The sequence below is a fragment of the Plectropomus leopardus genome, chromosome 22 (genome assembly GCF_008729295.1).
Source record: "Plectropomus leopardus isolate mb chromosome 22, YSFRI_Pleo_2.0, whole genome shotgun sequence".
In the NCBI taxonomy this organism is placed as follows: Eukaryota; Metazoa; Chordata; class Actinopteri; order Perciformes; family Serranidae; genus Plectropomus; species Plectropomus leopardus.
Window position 1 is genome coordinate 6,868,602 of NC_056484.1, and position 21,233 is coordinate 6,889,834.

The 21,233-nt window shown below is 41.3% G+C and overlaps 2 protein-coding genes across 2 annotated transcripts in view; one reads left to right on the forward strand and one right to left on the reverse strand.

The window, feature by feature from the left end:
- uhrf1bp1l (UHRF1 binding protein 1-like) overlaps nucleotides 1–21,233 on the forward strand; it is a 44,375-nt gene that overhangs the window by 12,110 nt on the left and 11,032 nt on the right. Inside the window, 16 exon segments of the mRNA XM_042511174.1 lie at nucleotides 1,645–1,807; nucleotides 4,010–4,048; nucleotides 7,012–7,103; nucleotides 7,918–8,107; nucleotides 8,200–8,340; nucleotides 10,187–10,354; nucleotides 11,336–11,516; nucleotides 11,758–11,841; nucleotides 13,185–13,346; nucleotides 13,792–13,907; nucleotides 14,018–14,159; nucleotides 15,183–15,376; nucleotides 15,546–16,286; nucleotides 16,947–17,626; nucleotides 19,561–19,709; nucleotides 20,943–21,100. Of these exon segments, the coding sequence (XP_042367108.1) occupies nucleotides 1,645–1,807; nucleotides 4,010–4,048; nucleotides 7,012–7,103; nucleotides 7,918–8,107; nucleotides 8,200–8,340; nucleotides 10,187–10,354; nucleotides 11,336–11,516; nucleotides 11,758–11,841; nucleotides 13,185–13,346; nucleotides 13,792–13,907; nucleotides 14,018–14,159; nucleotides 15,183–15,376; nucleotides 15,546–16,286; nucleotides 16,947–17,626; nucleotides 19,561–19,709; nucleotides 20,943–21,100 (3,400 nt within the window).
- Nucleotides 4,065–4,990, reverse strand: LOC121961262 (complement C1q-like protein 2). The gene has a single exon (XM_042511175.1). It carries the CDS (start codon nucleotides 4,974–4,976, stop codon nucleotides 4,242–4,244), a length of 735 nt encoding a protein of 244 aa, XP_042367109.1. The 5' UTR covers nucleotides 4,977–4,990; the 3' UTR covers nucleotides 4,065–4,241.

Sequence of the window (21,233 nt, forward strand, 5' to 3'; positions counted from 1 at the left end):
TAATCACAGTTATATTTATCATAACTTAAGTATCATGATAATATTAAATAGTTGATCCTCTGGTGATTCCAAACCCTAATAAGTAAATATAAATACATTTTTTCAATGGTGCATTTGAATACTGATGAAGACGTAGATAACCATGGCAACGGTCAAAGCTTCCAAGCATTCGGATGAGCCAGGAGTGCACAGACAGTATTGTGCACCTCTTCATGTCGCAGGATAAAGGCTGTGCTGCTCCTGATAGCTACAGAATGTAAAATCAATACGATCCCAGACTGGTATGCGGACATAGACGGGTCAATAATCCATTTAGTATCTGGCCACTCTGCTAACTATTAACCAATAATCAAACCGTGAGCGGCGGCAGAAAACACTTAGGTCATGGACGCTGAGTTTGTGTGTTCAAAGCTGTTTACTTAAGCTAAAGAGCAAATAGACAGAACAGACAAAATCACCGCAACATACAGCAGAGACTTTAAACACACACACAGCCCACTGAGCAAGACGCTGAGGTTATAAATATCAATATTGGCTCATAGCTTTTAATTAAAGGTGAGTGTTGGCAGCTTGTTGAGTGAATGTGGTGCGAGGGTTGAGTACGCTCTGTCCTTGCTGTGATCACCGTCCAGCATGGATCTCAGAAACGGCAATTATCTTGCCGATGTATAGTATAGTGTGTGGGGGCGAGATGTATACGGTGGGAACCTGTTGTGTGAATGTTTATTTATTCATTTACTATTTTATTCTAACCTTTCTATCTATAGGTTTTATTCTGCCTTTGGTGTTTCCTCGTTTATGGTAGCGTTTCCTCAGTTCATGGTTTTAATGAGTACTCCTAAAGTTTTGCTAATATTCATGTGTTTTGGGCGTGTGTGTGTGTGATGCACTTTGTAACAGTCTGTTTGTATGAAAAGTGCGATTCAAATAAAGTCTCATTGATTTGATTTTTTTGAATGTATCTTGTTTATTCATAAAGGTTTTATGCATTTTACATTTTCTATGAATAATTTCTTTAATATACTTTTAGCATCTTGACGTCTGTCTTTATATGTAAATATAACTGTATTTGTCATATTTTAGGTTGCTGTAGAAAGTTTTTTTATAATGAAAACAATTAAAAACATGATTAAAAAATATATATTAAATCTCAATCACTCTGCACCTTCATCCTCTCTCCTGCCGTCATTATCAGATGAAGTGGTAACAATGGAAACAAAGCAAACATGCTGAGTTAAAAACAAAGTTTACATGAAGAGAAAAACATTATTTTTCAAACTGTGGTTGCAGGTTTATGGAGTTTTTATTTCCACACTTGTAGTTGGGTTAATTGTCTCATAATATGACCTCAACGGCGATGTACAACCCTAAATTATAGGCTTGTTTTTGTGTGAGCTATTAAAAAGATGTGGGTTTTGTTCTTAAGTATAATTTTCTCTGAAATGATTGCCTCATATTCATGACGAACTATTTTTAAAATCCTGCATTTGAGGAAGTGATGATGTGTGTGTTGCTTTGGACAGGCACCCCTCTGTGCCCATCACAGTTGGGGTTTGTTTTGGCCGGCCGTTGCTTCGCCAAGAACCTGTTTCTATAAATATTCCCATGCTCAGAGCTCAGCCTCTTCTCATCTGTGTCTCGCAGGTTTGCTAAGAACTTGTCGCCGGACAAGATCAACCTGAGCACGCTGAAGGGGGAGGGCCAGCTGACCAACCTGGAGCTGGATGAGGAGGTGCTGCAGAGCCTGCTGGATCTGCCCACCTGGCTCGCCATCAACCGTGTGGAATGCAACAAGGCCGCCATCAGGGTGAGGGACACTGTCACATGTTGAATTTGTAGATTTAATAGTGAAGAAAATGTGCGTATTTGCTCTCTGGTCAGATGAGAAGATTGATACCATACTCAGTTTTTACCCATTTACATTGCTATAATTGTTTGCTGTTTTGTGTGATTTAATCTCTATTTTAACTGTTATTTGTTTGCTGGTGGATTGTTTTTAATGTCTTTGCTCATGCTCGGCATCACTGAAAATAAGCGTCTCCTGCAGCTGATTTCCCGACTCTTAAATAAAGGTTTAAATGAATATACCATTTCTATCAATACATCCCCACTAAATCCTACACACTGGGCTCTTTCAAGCTTTGTTGCACAAAGGGGATCGTTAAAGCCAAAGTACAAATACATGATTTATTTTACCAAATAATCTTTAAAGTGATGTACAAAATGGATTTATGTGGTTGCGTTTCAGGCTTAAATGAACAGAAACTGCAAAATGATCCTCTGTAGACAGGCTGACACCTTTATTAAGATGCAGTGTATTAATACCTATCTTTTACACTCCTAATGACTCTTTTGCACCACACACACACACACACACACACACACACACACACACACACACACACACACACACACACAGACACAGACACACACACACACACACAGACACACACTCTGCTGGAGTGTCTGATGCCCCTGATGTGGTTATGGTCATCAGCTAAGTGCCATGTATGATATAAGAGCAGAGTCTGACACACCCTGGAAACATTGAATGGAGCTGCGTACAGTCATTCTCCTTCGTCACTGGACTTTTATTCAGTCCAAGGTCCACTTTCCACCTCCTCTTTGTCTCCCCCACCTTATTTTTATTCCCCATTCTCCCCCACCCTGTTGTTTCACAAGTCTTCATACCTTTGCTGTCTGTCCCTTAATTGGTCTGCTGGCTTCCACTATTTGCTGTGTCGCTGACAGTGTGTAATACTAATGCAAGTGTTGCAACTGTAACATGCGCATCATTTGCTGTGAGTGTGTGTGGATTTCTGAGTGAACGGTGGTGCTGCCTGGCTCCAGTTTGAAGTGCATAGTGGTGTTAAACTGGTTAAAAAAAAAAAGACAGATACATATCTCACTTCCTCACTCGTTAACATCCCCCTCTCATTTCTGCGTCTTCCTGTTACAGATGAGCTGAACACTTTCGTTTTAAAAGCGTGTCACACACGAATTGAAAGACATAAAAGTTGCTTTATTGATGCCTCATTAATACACACACTAATATAAACTCCAATGAACGTTTCTGCTCCGATGACTCAGAGCGACAGGCCTGAGCGAACACCCCCTGCTGGCACCTCCCAGCATCTCTGCGTGACGGAGGCGAATAAAATGTGCCTCTAATTCAATTACAGCCGCAAATCCTCGATTCTTGATTTATGACGTCTCAAAGAACGAGCCGCCCCGTGGAAGGAACTGCGAGCGAACATGAGCATTTAACCATTTTTTTTTTGCTGTATAATTTGACACAGAGTTGAATCAAGAGGCTGCACGCGGAGGATTAATGGAGCTCAGGAGCTGAATGGAACGAGCTGCCAGTCTAGACTCATTGATTTCTTTTTTCCTTCCTTCATCTCTGAGCTACCTCGCCTGCTGTTTTGACTTGATTTCATTGCGTGCACTTGAGTTGCATTTAATTTAATTTGTAGGTCCCACTAAATGGTGATTTAATTTAGTATTTTAGGGGGACTGAAAGGTCAGATGTTTGCTGTACAGCGGTAAAAACTTAGTACATTTACTCAAGTACATTTAAGTACAAATTTGGGGCTGCCTAGTGGCTCAGTGGACAGAGCAATGCCCCATATACAGAGGTTGTATCCTCGACGCAACGGCCGCAGGTTCGATTCTGGCCTCAACCCTTTGCTGCATGTCGCCCCCCCCCTCTCTCTCCCCCCTTCACGCTTAAACTGTCTTGTCCATTTAAGACAATAAAAGCCCAAAAAAAAAATCTTTAAAAAAAAAAAAAAAAAAAAGTACAAATTTGAGATATTTGCACTTTACTTTTTTAATTTTTGGACAGGATTCCCGTGAATCATCGAAAAATCTTAAGGCATTAAATCCATTCATCTGAACAGAAGGTCTTAATTTGCATTTAAATATCTTTAAATTAGTTTTTTGTTCTGTCTGCGTCAGAATACGGTGACGCTGAGAGGCTAAGCTGCTGTTCTGTTTTCATTCACAGATACCATGGACGAAGCTGAAGACTCACCCGATCTCTTTGGTAAGTTTCACCCGCTACAATTGCATTAGTATTACACAATAATGTCTTTCTACATTTATTGTCATTTAAACGGTTGAATAATAACAAATAATCAGCAGAAATGAACAAGAAACTTGAGACAGATTGTTTTATAGAACAGATTAACCACTCGGGATCTGGGATTAATCCCCTCCCCCTCGTCACACTTGTTTGATCACAGTGTGAAGAGCAGGAAACCTCTGAAGGTGTTGTAGTGATTGCTGTCGTCATAGAGCACTCTGTGTGCGTAGAGCTTCACGTACACGCTGTCTCCGGCCTCCAGCTGCACCACCGCGCCGTTGGTCGCGCTGCCGTGGTAATCGTCCCCCTCAGTGTCCCAGGTAGACACCAACATCTGGCTGTTCATCATCAGCGACACCACCGAGTTGGGCTTTCCGGAGCTGTTGTTGTACATGGTGAAGCTGAAGTAGTACATTCCTCTGACCCTGGCTGTGAACATGCCGGTGGCGGGGTTGTAGCTGTGGTCGATGTTGGAGAGGGTTTTTTGATATTTGACTGGTGTGTCTTGTTCAAACGGACCTACGGAGCTCCCTAAAGCAGCGGTGAAAGCCATCTTTGCCGAACTTGCAGATGTGACCGCTGCGAGTGCCTTCAGTTGCTCGTCCTGAGCCGCGTTGATCTTCCGCAGCTCCTCAGCCTGGCTTTTGAAAAACTGCAAGCTGGCTTCGGCGGTGGCCATTTTCTGCGTCATGGCGCTAAGGATTTGCTGGAGGGTGCTCTGTGTCTGTGTCACGGCTGCCAGCTTCTCCCTCATGGCTGCCACCTCGCTGAGCAGGGCGCAGGTGTCAGGTTGGCAGACTGCCATGCTGGTCCCAGTTACCAGGTCGCTGTTACTCTCAGAGCACAGGCTGCTGGAAACCAATGACAACAGAAGGAAGACGCGTTTCATTTTTAAACACTCGTCTCAACAAAACCTGGATGTTTGCTGTTTTCCACAGTCCTCATATATATACTTCCAGCACCGGCTGTTACGCAACACTGAATAAATGTTTAATCAATGAACGCTTGCTTTATTACACAAGATGTTGCAGCAAACACATCAGGGAACATACAGCTATCACAACAGCTTCGGCTCGTCCTTTAATCGGAGGGTGGGTGGTTTGATCCTTGGCTCCTCCAGGAAACATGTCGAAGTATCCTTGGGCAAGATACTGAACCCCAAATTGCTCCCGTAGCAGGTGGCACCTTGCATGGTATCCTCGGCCACCAGTGGGCGAATGGGTGACTGTGACATGTAGTGTGAGAGCACTTTGAGTGGTGAGAAGACTAGAAAAGCTCTATGCAAGCGCAGTCCATTTACAACACTTATGTATCAACTTTTTAAAGTGACTGCCACGACCACATAATACGAGGGCATTGCACTAAAAGGTAACACATTAGCACTGTTGAATCTGCTATTAGTCATCATACTGTAGAGCACAATGTTATCACACCGCCGACAAAGGCAAGGAAATATTATACAACTGTGTGAAAAGGGAGCGAGGCTTCATCACGAAGGTGGTACGAGTTCTTTTAATTTGAGAGTAGCGACGGCATAATTTATGGGGTTTCAGGGTGTTTTGTCGTGCTAGACAGGCTGCTGCTTATGCATAAGTGAACAATATGTAGGCAGTGTTTACAACTCAAGTGATAAAGGGCTAAGCAGGCTGCAACTCGCTAGTTTATCAGTTGAACTGGACTGCACATCTCAAGTCACAAAAATGGTCTTTTTAGTGTCATGTTGTAATTGGTTGACCGGCACAAGATGAGAACAACTTGTAAAATGCTACTTGAAGCTTTGATGCTACCATTACTAGTGTATGAAAATGGTAAAGGCTGTGTTTAAATACAGTCCACATGTTTACATGATACAAGAGAAACGTAGCTTGGCGCGTAGTGAGTGTCTTGTCGAGCAAGACAGAGAAAGTGACACTGATGCTAAATTTAGATTTTGCAAAATAGATGACGAACATTAAAGGAATTCTTAACCTGTTTTTCTCGCTTGCCTCCACAGTGAATGAAGATCAGACAAAACTTGATGAATTAAAGTCACATTTTGACAATAGCAAAACTATATCAAATCACACATTAACAGATTCTCACACAAGTCATGAAAGTCTCATTTATTCAGTTGTATGCTCAGTACTACACAATGTGGTGGACATTTCTTGTACAATTTCCTTGGTGAGAAAATACAGTAGTATGAAAATACAACCAAGTTTAAGTGTTTTATTAAAGAGGAGAAATCAAACATCGATCCGTTTTTGCAAAAGAGATTAACCTTGTCCCCTTCTGCCCACAGCTGCATGGGCATATGTGTATCCACACAGTTCGTTCAGGTCAACGACATCTATTTAGGACAGTTGGTTACGATGTTTTTCTGTGGAAAAGTACGTAAATGTTGAACACAGTCGTCAAATACAGACAAACTCTTGTCAAGACGATTTCCATTACACCCAACACATTTTTGATAAAAAACTGAACTAAAAGTGAAACTTATCAGTGCTCAGTGCCAGCCTCTATTGACAAAAACAGTAATTTTAGCTCACTAAACACGGGAGCTGCTGGATAAATGAGACTTGGATTGTTCTGTATGAGTAGTGTGAGAGTTTGTAAACAGATGTTTTGCTTTTATTAAACGTCGACCCCCTTGACCTCAATTCAAGAAACATTTTCTCCAATTTTTGATTATTCATTCATTGTGGAAGCATGCAAAAAAAGTCAAGAATTCAGTGTCATACAGGGTGAGTAATTACAGAGCAGAGCAGTCATATTAAAAAGATGGTCATTTTGAGGTTGATATATTCATTTCAGACAGAACAGCAGTAAATATTAATTAATATTCAGTTAATATTGTACTTAATATTGTGTCAGTCTATATATCAAAAGCTAAGAAAATCATTTTATGAAGGCATTAGTTAGTTAAGCCTGTGACTTGTTTGCAGACTCTGGATAAAGTGGTGATGGAGATGAGTACCTGTGATGAGCCCCGCCCCCCGAATGGTCCGTCTCCCATAGCAACAGCGTCAGGACAAAGGTGAGCACTCTGATTGTTTCTTTAATTCCTTCTCACTGCAATATCTGCATTTAGGTTAAAGAGCCTCTTTTCTTCCCTGGACTAAAATAATTTGATTCACACACATTTAACATAGTTAAAATCTAACATATGAACAAATTCATAATCAGTACATTAAATTTAATAGCTTTAGAAGGTTTTTTTTTGCTCTTTTACGCTGCTGTTTGTGCATTTCTTACTTCTTTTTATGATGAAATATTAAAAACAAAAAAGATAAGAAAATGCATATGTGGAATAACCACACCCCCGAGGGCTTGTCAAAGGACCCCAATTAACACTGACATCACAGGCAGCTGTATATACTTACCACCAATTTACAACAGATATATATATATATATATATATACAAATTATTTTGATAAAGAAAAAGTATACAATTTCCATAAAAGTAACACTAGAGATAAAAAAGTGAAAAAAAATCTCTATTTTAAAACAAGAAAATACTGGATAAATAAATAAAAATAATGATAATAGGGTTAATAATAATCAAAGCATTGAAGTTTACATTAAAATATGTGTGAGAAGATAATAATCTGGAGGATAATCTGAGCTGCATGATTTTTTTTCTCAGAAAAAGTTTGAAAAGCACTGACTTAACAAATCGCTGTGTCCTCGTAGCTTCAGTGTTAAATTTAATTATTTGAACTTATAATTATGTTCAAACAAAGTCTGCTTACAGGACAGACTAGTAATAACCCTTTTGCCAAACACTGCTTATCACCTTGTTTATATAACTGTCTCAACACCTGTGTCCACCTGTCTGTCCCTCACACAGTGAATATGGGTTTGCTGAGAAGGTGGTAGAGGGGATGTCGCTGTCCATCAACTCCATCGTCATCAGGATCAGTGCCAAGGCCTTTAACGCCTCCTTTGAGCTCTCCCAGCTGCAGGTCTACAGCGTCAACACCAGCTGGAGCATCAGTGACCTGCGATTCACCCGAATCCAGGACCCTCAGAGGGGAGAGGTCTGTGTTCATGCATTCTGTTTATTCCAAAGACCACTAGGATGTTGTTTCATGTTTTTTATTTGTTGCGCTGCCGTTCCTTTTTGATTCAGATCCTGACATTCAAGGAGATCAGCTGGCAGATGATCCGTATCGAGGCCGACGCCATCCAGAGCGCCGAACATGAGATGTTGAGCGCCCCGATTCGCCTCATCACCAACCAGTCCAAGATCAGAGTCACTCTCAAGAGACGGGTCAGTCATACACAAACATACACAGACACACACTCTCATCTTTTTACTTTTTAAAAAGAAATTAGTGTTGCCTATTAAAAGCATTTCACACAGCCATCTTTAGTTAGTTACTTTCACAGAGTGATCCAACTTTTCAAGTCTTTACAAACTAATGATAAAACAAAAAAAATATGTTTTTTTGTCATTTAAGATAAATAGATAATAGCTGTAATAGTAAAAACAAAGAAATATATACAAAAAGGGGCATTTCTGGAAAAAACTTGTTTATTTTTAGTTCCTCAATTTTCCTTAATTTAAATTTCCTGAAGGCCTGAAGAAAGTAATTCTTTCCAAGATTTTAGATGTGAAACCAAACCAGTTTTCTATAGATATGGTGTCTAGCCTAAAGGAGCAGTCTGCAAAATGTATTGATGAGGATTGCAGATTGGAAACAGCTGAAACTTTCCCCTATTTAACATTCCTTCAGTGTTCATTGTTCAGGAGGTTTTAACCAGAAGCCATTTTATACACAGGTCTCTTCCTTTCCAAAACAAACAGATGCGGTGATTAAACCAATAAAAACACTGAATTTCCGACTGATAGGCTTGATAGGTCACAGAGGAGCTGCTAATTACCTATGTAGATATAAACAGCTTATTCTAAGGAAACTAAGGCATGATGATTCATATTATCAGGTGATTATACACTAAAGAAAACACCCATATTATATTAGATTCATTTTCTGCCCAAAATATCCCCTTAAATTCTACACGCTGGACTTTAAGTCATTTCTTTGTAAATACTTTTCTAGCTGCTATTCCACTTTGTGCTACATTAAATGTATGAAAAGTGCTCTATAAATAAAGTTCGATTTGATTTGATTTGATTTGATTCCAAACAAGCATTTTGTTTTAATATTTGTAGATGTTGAAAGTAGAAGCCTAAAAAGGAGTGCAATTTAAAAGAAACTTTCATCCAAAATATAATCACTAAGTAGTAGAAGTCTTTACCCTTGAACAGGCCCAGAACTAGTGGTAGTGGTTGGCTCCCTGAGAGCCATAGTTCCTCGAGCGGCTTGAAAAGTATTGAGCATTTCTGAGCAAGCGTCATAAAATATCTACCCAGACTCTTCCAGCCAAACGCTTTCCATCAGGTTGAGCTTGATGTCTTCCATTGAAATTTACATTATTTTATCCAGACTGTTTGTTTCCCGCTCCCTTTTTTATTTTATGTACATGGAATTTGCAATTTTAACCACCTGAAGTTCCCTTTACAGTTTTCAAATTACTTAAAACCCTGAATCCGTCCACATACATCCTTTAAAGATGCATTCACATTTTAAATTTTGATGGATCGAGCTTGAAACCCAGACTGCTGTAAGCAACAACCTCTTTTTCCACTGCAAACAATAATCCCTCTGTGTGGTCTCACAGGCTGCAGGTCCAACAGCAGCGATTAATCAAACCGCTAGTGTGCATTTAAACAAAAAAACACTGCTAATGTCTGTTTTGGAGATGTGGAGATTTAATATAATGCAGCATAAAGCACACAAAGACCTCTTGTGTGAGGTCTGTGGAAGTAATTAACCCCAATTGTTTCTTTGGGCTTTTACAGAAGTGCTGAATAAAGCATTCATCGCAAGACACAAATATGCTGTCAGTGCAGTTTTAGTTCATATTGTAAAAAAAAAAAGGATATTCTGTTTGTTATTGACCTAATAAAGAACACATAAGGGGTACAAAATGTGTAAAAATACCTCACACAGTAGGAGAATTCCCCTCCGAGTGTCATGTTGCGTTAATAGCAGCTCTCAGGCTACCTCCACCTGCATAATGCATGTTTATACCACCGTCTCTACCTGACGCAGATTAAGGACTGTAACGTGGTGGCCTCCAAGCTGATTCTGATCCTGGACGACCTGCTCTGGGTGCTGACTGACTCGCAGCTCAAAGCTATGGTGCAGTATGCCAAGTCTCTCAGCGAGGCCATGGAGAAGTCTGCACAGCAGAGGAAGAGCATGGCCACAGAGGACCAGGTGCACACGCATATACACGGACACAGTGACTTCATCCACACGTAGAGGGCAGATTTCACATTATTTTGATTTCCCTCCCTCTGTCCGTCTCTTTTTCCCCCTCCCTTTCTCTGTCCATGCCCTAATTCTACCCTCTGTGGGTAAGCCATGTCATGGTCTGATAGTTTGCCCTTGTGTTCATGGAAATCATGTCTGCCCCTCTCTGTGTCACCCCTCATGCCATATGGCGTCTGTCCGCCCTCAACATCTCCGTCTCTCTCTGTTGCTGTCAGTGTCTTTCAATGTGTCCTTTTTTAAATTTTAACAAGAAAATCAAACAATGAGATAATGACAAATAAACAGGCAGATAGACAGGTATTGACAGACATCAATACGAAAAGACAGCTATTCAGTCACAGTAATGTGGGATAGAGAGACTTCATTGTCCACCTCAGTGGAAATTTGTCTTTGTCCTCACTCAGAAACAGCAAAGATTCATGCAAACAACATTACAAAATGTACAATATACAAGATACAATAGTGCAATTATATAAATATAAATGAATAATAAAAGAGAGCACATCTTACAAAATAGTAGTTTTACATGGTCAAATTGTTCCCTGACATACTTCTGTTGAAACTGTCCCATTGTTCCTTGACCACATCTGTCCTTACACTTACAAAATGTACTTACATTAATCACCCACACAAATTCACACCTATGCAGGTTGCACAAAATGTACAGCAGTCTGTGTGTTTTCTGTCTTTGGGTCTTATTCGCCATCTGCTGGAAGGATAGAGCATTGCATGATTCAGCTGTTGATTTGCCAGCTGATAATCTCTGTGAGCCGCAAATATACATTTAAACAAACCAAAAAAAACAACATCAAATCAATCAACTGCTTTTAAAACATAAACACCACCATCACAATCATCAGCAACAGCATCTAAAACTAAAGACACTTCTCATAGTTTGTGCGCTTTTTTGTGCATGTTCACCAGGTGTCGTCAGCGCCCCCCTCAGCCCAACAGGTGCGCACCCAGCAGGCGTCCACAGCCGCTGACCAGAGCGCAAGCATGGCCAAGCTGTTCAGCGCGTACGACGTATGCGAGACATCCCACCACCTCCAGATCACACACCTGGACCTGCACATCTGTGATGACATCCATGCCAAGGACAAAGGTAGCATATGGAAAAGATCTACATGTAGTGCGCATTGTATTCAATATTTATGGTATATACACACACTGTTGGGTACACGGAAAGATGTTTTTCTTCAGTGTGATGCATAAATATCCACTCAGTCAGTCATCTTTTCTTCTTTTGTTAAATTGCACACAGATTAGTGCAACAAACAATTTTTTAGACTTTTTTAAAAAAGCCTCAGCTTGACTATTTATCTGTCTGTCTTCCCTCTGTGCAGTGATCAATAAGAGAATAACAGGTGGAGCCATGCAGCTTTCCTTCAGCTCCATTACTCTGGACTACTACCCTTTTCACAGAGCGGGTAAGAATCCTGCTATGATGCCTTTACTACCTCACCACAAAGTCAGTGCAACACATTATCTACTCTGCAATGCACCCTGCACCCTCACTATAACCTATAGCTGCAATCCATCTGCTTCTTCCTGTTGTGTCACTTTAAACGGTTTTACAGCAGCAGTTTGTTTGGCTTCTGCTGTGCACACTTCTAGGATGATCTGATTATTTTCCACACTCCTCATTTTAATGATTTTGGACTTATTTTCATCTCTGGTGTTGTCTAATTTTTACCTTTTATCTCCCTTTATGTTTTGTTTTTTCGTATGGTTAAAATATTGCCCATTTTTTGTCATTTTCTTTTTTATTTATTTACTTTAGAGAGTGCAACAGAGTAGTACAAAAACAATAACAAAAACAGGGTATTGATAAGCAGCGCGTACACGGGAGTATATGAAGACAGAACATTAGACAAGACAGGAAACACAAAAAATGACAACAAACATTCAAAGAAATGATCAAGCGTGGCGCTATTCTTACTGCTATTAATATGCAAACAGTTTATTTGGTGTGTGTCCATTATCCACACCTACTACTTGTGCCAATTTTCTCTTTTTTTTGTTCTTTGTTGTTGCTTTTTGTATTATTATTTGGATAGATGGACCTAGGGAGTGTACACACACATTGTAACAAAGGCTCACCTTTCTGTGCGTTTTTAAAGCAGTTGCATTAAAGGACAATAATAACAAGCGCTGAATCACAATAGCTGCGGCCACTTGTGCACATGCATCCAAGTGTTCATGTATTCACACACAAAAAACCTCACAAACAACCTCACAAACATGTCTCTAGAACAATGATGCTCCTTACAACAATCAGTTCATGACTTAAGAAAGGGGAAGTGGCAAAATCGCATGTGTGTGTGTGTGTAAGTCTATGCATGTCTGTCTGTATGTGTGTCTTTAAAGTTTGGTCATGTTGTGTAAGTCCATTTAGAGATTACGCACCTTTTTGCACTTCCACTCTAGCTGATTGGCATTAACACAAACACATGTTACACACTTGATCTCCGTGTTAAAATTCAGCCTACTAAGGCAAAAAGTGTGGCTGTCAAAGGGTGGGAACATTTTTGTGAATCAAACAGCTAACCGACAGAGGGTCCTACTGGTTAGAGCTAGTTGTTAGTTATAACAAATAAAACAAAAACAACTAAGTACAAAGAAATGAACAGATGGAAATGGGAAGATATACAGAATAATGTGCATGATTTAAATTTAAAAAAGCAAAATGTGATATACAACAAAACCTTAGGACTTACATGATGATATTCAGTTTACTACAAAATCACAATCTCCTCTCCAACCTCTTTAGGTGACAGTTGCGTCCACTGGATGCACTACAGCGAGGCCACCAAGACCAGAGAGGGCTGGGCACGCAGTCTGCACGATGAGTTCAAGACCAACGTGGAGATGCTGAAGAGCGCGGTCCGAGACCAGCAGGGCCCGCCCCCTGCACACAGCTCCCCACCACCCGGTAAACACACGCTGAGACGCATGTTAAATGCTATTACTCAACTTGATCAGGCTTTATAGTTGTGCTGTATCTCCTGACACACACACACGGCACATCATCCCTTTGGGTTTTCTGTCCTCCAGTGTCCCTTAGGGACGATGTGTATGGGCCTCTAGGAAGTCAGGAGAGAGCAGGAGGAGGAGTAGGGCTTAGGGAGGCAGATGGAGGACTCCTAGAGTGGAGCCCACACACACAGCCCACGGCCCAGTGCTGCTGGTGCCTAGAGCCAGGTACCATGGTGTGTGTGCGCACAGCCGGGTGCGGTGATACACACCTTTTGAAAGGCACAAGGGTTTGTCATTGGAGAACTGAGTGGTTGCTCTGTTTGTCTCCTTCTTTGTCACTCTGTTTTCATTTTTATTCTCCTCCGTTTTCTATCCCTCCATCTCTCTTTCTTCCTCTGCAGGTAAGATAAACACCTCCTCCAGCGCTTCCTTCAGTCCTCCTCCCCCTCAAAGCCCCAAGACGCAGCTCATGTCCAGCTCCGTTGTTCTCAGGATGGCTGACTTCAGCATCTACCAGGTCATTACACACACAAGCGCACTGCTTACACACCTTCACATATGCAATCACTGACACGAAACACGTCTTCTGTGCTAACTTTGAGTGATAGTTTGTCTATTTTTGCGCAGGTGTCAACAGCCGACCAGCGTCGCTCCAGCCCCAAGACCATGATCTCCTGCAATAAGAAGTCTTTGTACCTCCCCCCAGAGATGCCAGCCATCCACGTCGAGTTCACAGAGTACTACTTCCCCGATGGAAAAGACTACCCTAGTGAGACTTCTGCTTTAGCATCTCGTTTAAGAAACATTAATCTTTATTAGTAGGTCACGAGCTGTTTTTTTTTACACCACTGTTCTGGCTGTGACTTCCTGCCTCTCCTCCAGCCCACTTATTCAGCTGTGGGGAAGTCATTGACTGCTGTGCGGCTGAGAAGTCATTGATTTTCTGAGTTACGCCCAGTGTTCTGAATGAGGAATCACCCAATTTAATTCATGTTATGGATTTCTCACAAATTTACTCCATTAGGAAGCATTATACAAACATATGGAGGTTTTTCTTTTTTTTTTTGGCAACAAAGAGGAAGTTGGTCTCCCTTGTGTTTCTTCTCTGTGATTCCTCTGTTGTCTCTGTCTAGCTTCTTTCCCACTGCACTAAAACCCCACCAACATCTTGGATTTGTATTTAATGGGAAGGGATAAAATGGGCATTCATTTCCGGGACAAATAACCGCAGTCACGGGTCTTTATCGACTCTAGCTCTGATTGGCAGTCATGGAAACATGATACAAGAGCGGACTTATTACATTTTGTTCCCTCTCTGGTGAGAGCATCGATAACTTCCGCAAGTCTTTGTCATCTCAGCCACTAAGTTTTTTGGTGAGGAGCAGAGGAATTTGAGAGGAGGGGGCAGGGAAAAATGTGATTTACACAGAATCTGCACACTATTGAGAGGACGTCTCTTCTCAACACACCATCCTGGGAGAACGAAATAACAAAAAACATCTCAACACTCATTAAAATATACATCTGAATGCAATAAAATATCACAAAAAAATAATTTTAATAGCTATGATGTATTTTTCTGTGAAACTTTTTTTCAGTGCAAATGTTTTATTCGTCACTGCCAAATTTTATTAACAGCACCAAAACTTATTCTCACTATTCTACCTCTGTAGATTTGCTGTGTTTAAAAAAACTGATAGCTAAACTCTAATTTGGGCTGTAAAAGAGTGTAAGACTTACAACTGTGTAAAACCAAATCTTCTCCCTTCCCTGCCTCTCCTCGCTCCTGTAGTCCCGTGTCCCAACCTGTACGCCCAGCTGAACGCCCTGCAGCTGGTTCTGGATCCTCGCAGCCTCGTTTGGATCAACCTTTTCGCCCTCGACCTCAGGCAGAGTCTGGAGCAGTTCATGGAGATCTACAAGCTCAGCGACTCGCAGAAACCTGAAGAGCATGTGGACATCAAGGTGGACGGTCTCATGCTCAAGGTAAGGTGGACACATACACAACCTTTGTTCAGGTTCACTTTGAAATCAGATTATTTTTGTGTGAGTGGAAGTGTGTATCCACTGTAGAGATGTCTGCCTTCTCTCCAATATAATTAAAGTGCAGACTGTATTCTTTGGTGCTTGTACTAACTTTATAATTTCTCTTTAGCTGGTGATTCCTACCGATCGGGACGCCTCCTGCGCCGCTGATCTGCCTCGCTCCATCTCAGTGCAGACCTCAGAAATGGTTGCCACAAACACCCGGCACCCGGCTAACTGCACCCGCTCCCACCTTGAGGCCCTGCTGCAGGCCTTTGAAGAGGAACTCTTCTTCTCACCCAGCTTCTCCAAATTCCCTCGTTCCTCTTCCTCACTACCCCTCCTCCATCCCGTCTTCCACCGCCACGCTCACGAACAAGACACCAAGCTCCACGACATCTACCGGGGCCTGGTGGTGCCGACATTGGGCACGGACGCCCTCAAGATGCCGGCCGCCACGGACTTTTGGGCATTGCATTTTGCACAGTTCTGGGTTGACTACGAAGGCACCCGCGGAGGCAAGGGGCGGCCGCAGCCCTTTGTGGACTCCTTCCCTCTCACTGTGTGGGCAAGTCAGCCCGCCAAGATCGTCCAGCACCAGGAGAAGCTCAGAAGTAGTGCTGGATTAGGATTGTCCAGGAGCACATCTGGCGAGGCCGTCACACGTCTGCAGAGGAAACGGTTATTAAAGGAGTTTTACAGTGCCGACAGCGCACCAACATCAGCACACAATTCACTGCCCCCCAGTAACGGACTCCATAAACCGCTCTCGTTGGACAGTCTGCCTTCCTCCTCTCCATCTTTGTCATCATCAAGTAAAGATGCAGATGTGCATGTGTTGGTGCAGGTGCAGAAACATTTAAGCGCTCAGGTAAGTTTTTTATTCTTATTGATTTCTTTTTAATTTTGACATGCTTACATACTGTATTTTCACAACAGGTATCAAACTTTACAAAGCACATATGTGACAAGGCACAAAGCATGAAATACAGTCCTCCACAATCACACTTACCCCAAATAACAGCCCGAATATCGTCAACAGGACAGTCCTCCATCTCTGGAGTAGTACAAAAATGACATGAGCTGAAAGTCAGGTTTAGTATTCAAGGTATTCGAAGTTGAAGTGAACTATGCAGAAAAATCTTTTAAAAAAAAACAACAAACAAACAAATCCTACCATAACCTTGAAATTATTAGAAAAAGGGAAAGAACACCTAAAAACCTCAAAGTAAAAAAAAACACCCCAAAACCTCAGCATTATCAATCACAAAAAAATAAGAAAAATAAATAAAAAACACCACTAAAAATAAAATTTATTTTAAAAAAATGAAAACAAAGTTTAAATGTTTATCAAACAGTTAGCATTTTTTTGTCAATCAACCAGTTAATCAACTAATTGTTGCAGCTGCAATTGGTTAATCTGTTTAGTAATAGTACAAGTACAGTATTTGAGTAAATGTACTTAGTTACATTCCACCGCTGGTAATTCATCACCATACATTTCAGTAACCACTGTGGTCTGTGTGTCCAGGTGAGCCATCGGCAGTATGTGTTTCTGATGCAACTTCAGCGCAGCATCAAAGCCCTGCAGCAGACTCTGCAGCAGGATCTGGAGGAGATGGGCTCCAAGAGAGACCGCAAGGATCCCTCCCAGCGTCCCGCAGACCACCAGCCCTTCACTCTCTGCCTGGGCCTCCTGCTGAAGAGCGCAGAGGTGTCCCTGCTCCTGAAGCCTGTCCCCCAGCCTGAGGGTTCGGGATCTCCTCTTGGGTCTGAGCTCTCCCCCTCAGAGAGCCGAGGAACTCTGGAGCCCGGGAGCGATGCAGGAGACGGGGCGGAAAAGGGGAGTGAGGGAGCTGGATCTGGGTCTGAAGGAGGAGCAGCCAAAGGGGCGTGCACTGTAGACCAGCTGTTATGTGGTGACAGCTCAGAGGGCGGAGCCACGCACGGTCCTGCTCCTCTCGTACCCAGCTCCAATCCAGCTCCGCGTCCTGACTCAAATCACAAAGCATTACTGGATGAGAGGACTTCAGCTAAGAACTCTGGGAGGTCGAGTTCAGAGGAAGGGGGCGAGGCGGTGGTGGATGGTTTTGTTGGAGGTGAAGATGCGGGAGCTGGACTAGACTCTAAAAACCAGACGAGTGACCCGCTGTCGGAGTGGAGCGACAAAGAGAAGGCTGCAGCCGCCAAGATGCCTCAGTCGATATCCAGGTATTCAGTTTATCACACAAAAAGGGTGTTAACGTACGTCAGTGTCATTCTAACTGAAATGTGACTGTAGTGAATTCATTTCTGCATTAAGTCGGTGCCATCAGAGGCCATCAACAGATTTAGACATTGAAGTTGTTATATTTGCATTGCAAGTATTTGTAGTATATGTATTTAATTTTATTTTAACCATAATCAACGGATGGATCGAGTCAGTTCTTAAAGATCAAATTTCCTCCAAGTAATCATTTGTAACACTTTTAAAAAAAAAAAAATTCTATAAGTGAATCAGAATATTCCCCCTCTGTGCTTCACTGTATATTTGGGTTTTTTTTGGTTTTTTTTAAAACATTTTTTAAATATTTTCAGAGATTCACACTATTACAAAACAAATCCGTCATGGATAGACACAACGGTTTCAAGGTATAAACAGTCAGACCCACCCATTTTACAGCGGTAAAACTTGGCTGTAAAAAACATGTTTAAAACAATAATTAATTATTATATTTAGATAAAAATAATTAAATAAAAATATAATAAAATAATAAAATAAAATGAAAAAATGAAATAAATAAAATAAATTAAATTAAATTAAATTAAAGTAAAGTAAAGTAAAGTAAAGTAAAGTAAAGTAAATACTACTAATATTGACAATATCCCAAAAAGTGAAGTACACTGTCCTCAGACTGACAGCTTAAGACAAAGATGATGTGGGTGTGTTGACCTTGTAACAGTTTTTTTGAGTGCAGATGGTAAATATTTTAGGAAAGGACCTGTGCTTCGCTGTTGATGATCTAATGAATCTAACAATTGAGTCTTTCTCTCTCTAATTTAATCTGTCTGTTTCTGAACACAAGCGTGTGTTGAACTCCATCCTGAGTGTTTGTCAGTATGAATGTCCAAACTCCACTTTGTGTCTCTGACTTTATTCATGTTGGTCGTCCTCAAGCTGACGACGTCTTCTTCCTGTGTGTTTAGTCTCATTGTCTTCCTACTCATCACTTCATATTCTTGTTATTCCTTAACTTCCTTTTCTGCCTCTTGAGCTCCGCTTTGACCCATGTGAGGTGTGTGTGTGTTTGTGTGTGTGTTTTCTCTCTATCAAGGAAAGGAAGTTTGTCTGTGGTTTCTGATCTCCTCAGCTCCTCAAACTCCAGCAGATCCACCTCCCTTTATTCCATGTCCAACATGTAAGGCACTGGATCTGTGACTAGCTGTATTAACAAGTGTGCGTGTGTGTTAACAAACTGTGTGTGTGTGTGAGTGTGTCTTTGTGATCCTTGGATGAATACAAATCAAAGCGTGTGTATGTGAATCCCCCGTGGGCATGCATTTGCATGTGTGCATGACGCGCTGGTCCTCGACTCGTCTGTGTTATGTGTTTTAATGAGTCCCGTGTTTGGTGTCTACCTGTTGACTCGTGGTGACGGCTGGGATGAAAAACAAATCTACTCGTTTGTGACGACTCTTTTTCTTTTTTGTCAGCCTTGTGTTCTCAGTCTTTTGAGAGCAACTTTGATTTTTATCCTTTGTGATTTTGCTGTAGACGGTTTCTTGTGCTCGGGGTGGATAGCACACTACATGACCTTACACAACGCCACACAAAGCAATGAAGCCATATTTAATTCATGACTTGTTGAGAAAGCCCTGTCAGCTCTCTGAGAGCGCAGCGGCCTCTGCTCAGTGTCGGCACAAGAGCAAATCAGATATGATGAAATAAAAGCACTAGACCAGTTGTTTCTCCTCTTCTCTGGACTGTTTAAATGTTACAATAAATGTCACTGTCAGTCATAAATCAGTCGCTCAAAATCAAAAGCATGCATGGACAGTGTCGCCCAGATTCAAACTATACAGAAAGTTCTGATTAAAATGATCTGTCTCTCACACACTCCATGTCTGTGTGTGTGTGTGTGTGTGTGTGTGTGTGTGTGTTGTAGTGGTCGTCTGATGCGGGACCGCTCCCAGTCCAGTTTCTCAGTGTCCTATAAGAACATGAAGAAGAGCCCGTCCCTGCAGTCGCTGGACAACATCTCCATAGACAGCTACCTGATGGAGGACGGAGACACGTACAGTCTGCTGGAGAGAGGTGGAGCAAACATCGATGCATTCGTACACACAGATATACTGCAAATAGACTTTTATTTATCCAAAGAAGGAACATTACAAGATATGATATGTAGGATTTTCCAAAAAACGAGACTCATACAGAAATAATTCCTCTCAATCATCACTTTCGACCCACTAGAAGTGTATTTTTCTGCAGAGACTCTGCCTGTATTTTCTTAATTTCTTCTTATTTTGCTGTTGGGAACATGTCAGAGTAAGTGGCACATATGCAAGAGGAGGTTACAAGAATCCCAAATACATTGCTGACAAAATGCAAATACAGCGAGGAGAAAGGGCAAGCGGAAAAGCTCGTTCTAGTATGAGTGAATCTGTGGTTGGCTTTAACTTTTACTGTTGAGTGTTTTTATTAAGTAACTGACAGATCCTGCGTAGTGCAGGCTGTCTAAAATGCGTTGAAATATCTTAAATACAATTTTTAAAGTAAATTTTAGGCCTCAAAAGTCTTTAAATAGTTCTAAATGTAATTTTTTTTAGGTTTAAAATGAAACAAATATTTCATCTAATTTCATTTATCAAGCTTTTAATTTCTTTTGTCAGAAAAGGTTAAGATTTTCTGCATGAATGTGTCCACATGTCTGATGTTCAAATCTTTAAATCTGCCGCTGAACCTGATACTTTTTACTAGTCTTTTTACTTTATACTGCACTAAACCTGGGGTCAAAATGTAGATTTACTCACTCTTCTAACCACATAAAATCCTACATAAAACCTACCTCTGCACAGGACTACATAAAAACCACATACCTGCATACTCACCTGCACTGTCTGAATCAGAAAAAGATGATTTGTCCGACCTTGAATTTGGTTAAAAATTGTCTTGGAAAGGTCATAAAAGCATTACATTTAAATGCTAAATACATTTCTGTAGACACCCTGTAGTTTAGCTTTAGGTTAGTTTATTATTGTCCAGCCCACAAGGACATTTTGGACACCTGAAATACAAAGATACTGAGAGGCAAAGTATGGTGGGAGTACGGTCGGAAAAAAATTATTGTAGTTTTAAATGTTTTTTACCATATGCTGTCTTTCATGGAAAAATTGAAATGAATACTAACACAGTAGAGTATATTTTTCAGCAGCAGTAACTGTACTGACCAGAAGGTGGCAGCATCGCTCTAATGTGTCAGTAAAGCCTGACGGTGCTTACAAGTCAAATGTGAGTAATATTTCTCAATCTTTTCGTGTGCCACAGATGATGTGTCCATCTCAGGCTTCAAGGACGCCATCAGTGAACAGAGTGCCACTGAGAGCGCTACGGAGGCAGTGATTGGTCAGGAGCAGGAGGGAGGCGTGTCCCCCGACACTGTCAGCGCCACCTCGCAGAGCATCGATGATCCCACCAAAGATATTGTAAGATACTGAAACTTTAAGAAGTCAAAAAAAAAAAAGGCTGATATTGTCTCCACATTGATTATTGATTATATGAGGTCCTTGAAACATCATGGAAAGTTTTGAAATTTTGTTTGTGAAAGTGTGTGGGAAG

Bases quoted from the DNA above. Each gene is read 5' to 3' on its own strand.
- LOC121961262 (XM_042511175.1), bottom strand. From the start codon at position 4,976: ATGAAACGCGTCTTCCTTCTGTTGTCATTGGTTTCCAGCAGCCTGTGC.